This window comes from Cheilinus undulatus, linkage group 17 (assembly GCF_018320785.1).
Source record: "Cheilinus undulatus linkage group 17, ASM1832078v1, whole genome shotgun sequence".
Taxonomy (NCBI): Eukaryota; Metazoa; Chordata; class Actinopteri; order Labriformes; family Labridae; genus Cheilinus; species Cheilinus undulatus.
Genome location: NC_054881.1, coordinates 43,847,059 through 43,852,999, shown reverse-complemented (window position 1 = coordinate 43,852,999; position 5,941 = coordinate 43,847,059). Strand labels below are relative to the sequence as shown.

General features: G+C 46.6%; 1 protein-coding gene across 1 annotated transcript; it reads right to left on the bottom strand.

Annotated features, from left to right (window-relative positions):
• Positions 1–885: 885 nt before the first annotated feature.
• ajm1 (apical junction component 1 homolog) lies at positions 886–5,670 on the bottom strand. Its single transcript, XM_041811545.1, has one exon. It carries the CDS (start codon positions 5,668–5,670, stop codon positions 2,392–2,394), a length of 3,279 nt encoding a protein of 1,092 aa, XP_041667479.1. The 3' UTR covers positions 886–2,391.
• Between the last annotated feature and the right edge of the window lie 271 nt (positions 5,671–5,941).

The window sequence follows — 5,941 nt, the reverse complement described above, 5'->3', positions numbered from 1 at the left end:
AGGGTCAGAGTAAAACTGATGACAGCGGCGGTATTTTACCAGCAGCCGAGGCTTCTCATGTATTCTACACCTCAAACAAAAGATGGCGCTAAATTTCTTCTTCTGTGCAGAGTAGCGGCAATCTCTGCTGACAGAACAGCTGGAAAAGACCCGCCTCCTGCAGCCGCCGCTGTCAGGATAAAGCAGAGTCATGTATTGTCTCGCCATGTGAGCGCCTCTGGCTGCAGAAAATAATCGAGGTGGTGACAGGTTTAGGCTTTAGTGGTTCCCACCAGAGAATCTAAGCCACACTTCTTCTGAACTCCTTCAACAGTTTTACAGACACGTCTGGAGTATCTGTCGTACTCCAACCACGGCGTTTATCTGATAAAGCTTCAGCTAAGCTGTTTACACACCCACTAGACTACTGGAGTGAGTCCAGAGGTCAGAGGTCGATGGGTCTGTTATTGGTGTGCATGTAAACGTGCGTGCATGTAAACGTGCGTGCATGTAAACGTACTCAGTAAAGATCTCCTCTGAAACAGAAGCGTTATCATTTGTGCCTTTTTTTAAACTGCTGTTTCTAGTAGCACAACCGTCTCTTTTTATTTTTTCTTATGAGGATTCACGTTGCCATCAAAACTTTCAACATTATATCTCAATTTCAACATAAACTTTTTTTTTAACAGATGTAATAATAAATAATATATCATTTAGTATAATGTTACATCATTTATATGTCATATATTATATAACTGATACAACCCCTTCTACAGGAATGTGGTTCTTAACTCATGAAGCAACTTTGCATAGAAAGTATTTAAGTAGCTAAGAAAATAAGGTTTAATAGTTTCTGCCTGATATACCGTTAAAACCACATGAAAATAGTCATGTCGTACTCACTGATGAACGCTCTAATTTAAAGAGACTACGTTTCAAAGGTTGTTGCTAACAGTTAGAAAAAATACCACAATGTTCTGTTGGTTCATCCCTACAAAAGGGAACGTGTTGAAACCAGAGGTGGGCACAGAGAAACAAAAAATGGCTCCTTTAATCCGTTAATTAAGCCGTTAACGTCACTGAAGGTAAGTCTGTGAGTTCTGCTTCAAATGAACGTTATCATGGACTTTAAAACCGATGGAAGCCTGACGGCGTGTTCCTCTCATTACTGGGATTATCTAACAAACTGCTGTGCTTAGAGCTCTTTACACTCTCTCTTACTATCAGAGGAAGGTTTTTTTCTATGAATGGCAAAAATGTGCACAATAGGCCAAAATGAGCCAGGAAAATAACAGTGAAGAGGATGTGTGGTTCCTTTTCTCCTTTAAAAGAGAAAACCGTGGGTCCATCCATCCTGACAGAGCCTGCAGGGCACGGCGCTGGGCCAAGTTAGTGAGACAGCTCAACTCTTCAAGTCAGTCTCTTTGTGGCTCCAAATTTTGGCCTTTATCATTTATGTTGGGTGGTGGAAATCCACAGACGACATTTGTGAAAACATGGTTTTAGATTTTACTTTTCAGTGAGAGAGAGAGAGGGGAGCTGCAGCCACGGCTCTGAATACGGGGTAAAAAAACCGTGTTGGTATGGTGATGATGACTGTCAGGAGTCTGTGAATCCTGAGGCTGACTGCATTCTTTTCCCGTTCTTCCTCCTTTGGACTGAAACTGTTTGGCTGCAGTTGGTGCTGAAAATAGACTCGGCATGTATCTTGAGTTGCGAACAAAGAGGCTCTTCTGGGACGTGCTGGAGACAGATGTACAGATTATGTGGAATTTAAGGGTTAGGCTACTCTACGTTAGCTTTGCTATGGCAGAGGGCCTAAGCTGTGAACGCTCGAATGAAGAATGAGTGAAATCAGCAGCACTGGGCGTTAGGAGCACAGCAACAATCACCATTAAAGATGATGGCCCCCGTCTGTAAAGGCAGATAGAATAATAGAGATGATGCTCAGGAAGTAGGTAACCTCCTACAGATGAAGCAGCATTTCACAATAAAAGCCCCTTTATTCAACAGGCTCTCTGCAGTACAGGAACGCTCTGCATGCTCCTGCTCTGAAAACAGCGTCAGCTAAAGTTAAGAAGTTATTAAAGACTTAACGTGATAATTAACGGATTAACGGACGTGTGCCCAGCTCTGGTTGAAGAGTAAATGACCAGAAAACAGGTAAATGACTGGTGTTGGATAAAAAAATCGTACTTGGTAAAAAGACTAAAATAAAAAATGCACTGTACTCATTCTGCACCGGACAGGAAATATTCTGAAAAAGAATAATACTGACCAAGCACACATGAATATATTTCATTTTGATAACAAAATACTTATCTACAAATGTTTGTAATTGGATTGATATATAAATATGTGTATCAATATATATGTATTTCTATACATATATATTTACAACAAAAGGTGCACTTAAATTATGTCATCGAGGAGATGAGGGGTGCCCACCCAGTCCAAAGTCCTGGGCTCAGAGGCAGCCATTATCATGCACATAAACTGTTTACCGGTCCTCTTATCGATGGGGTAAATAGTGGTGGGCGTGAACCTTCTGTTACATTCCACAAACTCACAGAGCTGCTGGTACACCTGTGGGTATTCGTGGCGTAGGAAAACTCCTCGAATCCTTAACTCTCGCTGTATGTTGATGAAGCAGATTTCCCTGGCCTTCCTGCCCTCCTCTCCCTCTTTGTCGATGTCCGCCGTTCCCGGAGGCGGAGTGAGGATCAGCGTTTCCATGTCGCTCTCTTTCTTTTGAACCTTTCTCTCCGGACTGAATGAAGCCAGCGCTACCTTTGCATATTTTCTCACAGTTGGCGATTGGTTCCTTGGCGATGGCCCTTCGGGCAGCTGGTCACCGACAGCGATAGATACATTCAAGATGAAACATTCGTTTGGGTCGTACTCTTTCCCAGCTTCCTGCAGCTCCTTACAGTACTCCCCGAGGTTGTCCCTGAAGCTTTCAAGCTCCCGGAGGGACAGGTAAGTAGGAGACATAGGGAGACTATCGAGGCCGTACTGCAGAAAACTGCTGGATGACGCAGGGTTTGGAAATCCAAGGAAGAGAACTCCTCTACCTCGGGAAAGGTAGCCAACTTTGGCGATACGGGAGAAGGCTTTGTGGACGTCGACAGTCTCCCGGCAGTGTTTGATGATGTGACGGCACGTGCTGCCGATTCTTCCGTACAGGCAGCTTTCTTTATGAATGTCCCAGTCCTCCCTGCGACAGTTACGGGAGCAGTAGTAGGTGTAGCAGCTGTGGCAGGACTTAAAATATAGGCAAGCATTGAAAAGGGTCTCTGTCCTCCGGCATTTGTTGTTTGAGCACATCATCGTATCGTCTTCATCCGGGCTCTGGTCTGGGGAGCACTCCTCTGCGCTTCTCATGGCATCGCTGGCTGCGTCCATGTCTCGGGAAGGATCAGGGGTCATCCTTATGGAAGTAGGCTGTTTATCCAGAGGAGGAGGTTCATCCGTGCCCACCTTTGAGCTCTTTCTTGACAGGGACACTGCTTCTTCTTCATCGATTAACTTCTTCAGCTGGTCCAGAATGTCCTCACTTGCCCTGCGACTGGGCGGCTTGTAATCGGTCACCAGGTCTGCCAGAAGCTCGTCGAGTTGTTCAAGGCTTTGCTGTAGCGAGGCGTTGTCATGTGTCTTCTCTTTGGTTGAGCTTTGGAAGTCATGTTGAGACGCTTCTGGACCCTCAGTGCTTCTGGAGTCGAGAACGTCCCAACTTGCAGATCGTCCCTCACCCTTGTTTAGTTTCCCTGGTCGCATGTCATTATCGGTGATGGTTATCTCCGGGGTGACGAACCAGAGTTTACTAGTCGGGCTTTTTGATGCCTCTGTTGGACTTTTGTCGATCAGTGAGTTGTCGGACATCGATAAGGCTGCGTAGCGTCTTGGCGAACTGGAGAGGTTGACCACCACTGGTTGTGGTTTGTCTGTTTTGGCTGCTGCAGGCTTCCTGGACTCAAGAAGATCGTCATAACTCTGACCCCGCTGCACAGGAAGAGGCTGCTCTCTTTCTACGCGAGAGTTGAGGATATTGTCCCAGGACCTTGAGTAAGACTTGGAATCTGTGCCAATTCTTTGAGGTTCTACACATGGGCTGGCATACCAGGGTGTTAAGACCGGGTCTTGACGGACCCTTGTTGGCGTGACTTGGGATACATATGAGGCAGGGTTGGTGGAATAACCCGATGCTTCTGAGCCATACCAGTCATCTGATTGGGGCTGAACAACTCTGGCATGTCTTCGGCCCTCTGTGTAATAAGCCCTTGATGGAATATGATGCTCTGGTGGCATTGCATACATGTCGCTGGGATAATAAAACCTTGGCGGGGCAGTCTGGACTTGATAAGACCTTGGATCATCTCCATAAAATATCCTTGCTGGAGGTGTCTGTATGATATACGGCCCTGGCTCAGTGGCTGCATACGGTTTGGGATACCCTGGCTGCACAGGGTAAGGATAGGTCTCCATTTCGGGATAATAGGGTCTTGTGGCTACGGCATGCACCATTCGAGTCCTTGGATCTTGCACATATTGCACTTTTGGCGTATATGCTTGTCCTGGTGTGTAACGTTCGTCGTGAAGATAAGAACTTGGCTGAGGAGCAGCGGTGGTCACATACCTCCCCGGGTCATCTGCATAAAAGAACTTGGTTGGCACATTAGGACTGGAATGGGCTCTGCGTTCCCTACCATAGTAATCACTTGATGAAGGCATTCTCTGCAAAGGGATCTCCATGGGCTGCAAGTAGCTGTTTGGCATGCTGCGGGAATATTGGTAGGCTTGGCGACTCTCCGTCCCTAAAGAATCTGTGGGAGTTGGTGTTCGGGAGTAGGAGAAATGGCGTGGCACAGTTAGGCTCCTGCCCCCCCCACTGTGGTGTCTCTGCCAGGGTATGTCCACGTGAGGCGTGGCCTGTTTATGTCTGGAGTGATGTAACGCTGCGTCGTCAGGTTTGATGTCCACCCTGCACCTGACGTGAGGACTAGTTGCTGGTTTGTCGAGCCCTCCCTCCTCTGAATGATCAGCACCATAGTGAGATGAATATTTACTACTGTCACCGATTTGAGGCTGCAACTTAATAGGATGGACTTCATGCATATGAGCCCTTGTAGCTGCATAGGAAGATTCCCTACGTGGCGATACTTCTGGTCTCCAGCGAGAGTCTCTGGCAGCCCTTTGGGACTCCCGTCCCTTCCTTCCTGAAGAGGAGGGCCCTTCGAAAGACACAGGAGTGAGACTTGTCTGGACCCGAGTGGCACTTTTTGACCTGGTCCTTCTTTTTTGTTCAGGTACAACCACCTCACTTGGCATTTCTGCAGCCATTGGCTGAGGAGTTAACCTATGGCTGAAAATGTCCGGAGCAGAGAAGCGGTATCTCTGCTGACGGCCCAAGGCGTTCCAGGCAACGTCTGGGTTGGCTGCATGCCTATCGGCCTTCCTGTACGGGGACTCCATTGAGTATTTGTTGGATTTGGGGTACTCCAGTGACCGAAAGTCAAAGGTGCGGCAGTGCCTCTTATTAACTTTGCTCTTTCTGTCCTCCAGTGTGCTGTAATTTCTGGAATCACATTGTTCGGAGGGTTGCAAGGACTTATAGTGAGAAGAAATGGGGACCACTTTTATATCTTGATGCACAGTTGAAACCAGTATGTCAGGCGGGTCTGTGCGTGTCATCTTAAAGGGACTCCTCTAGTTTTCTCCATCAAGTTGCTTTAATGTTGATGTGGCCTGCAGGGAAACACAAAGAATACCAGTCAGTGACATTTAAACAAAATAAAAAACATTCACTTCAGCGAGGCATGCAGAGGAAACCAGATCTAGGAAGGATAACCTGTTAGCAGGTCAGCCTCTCACTGCAAAACAGTAAAACACATTCACTAATGTGTTTTCAGTAAAACACTCTGATTCTAACCAAAGTCCAGAGATTTAGATTTGCTCTGTATGT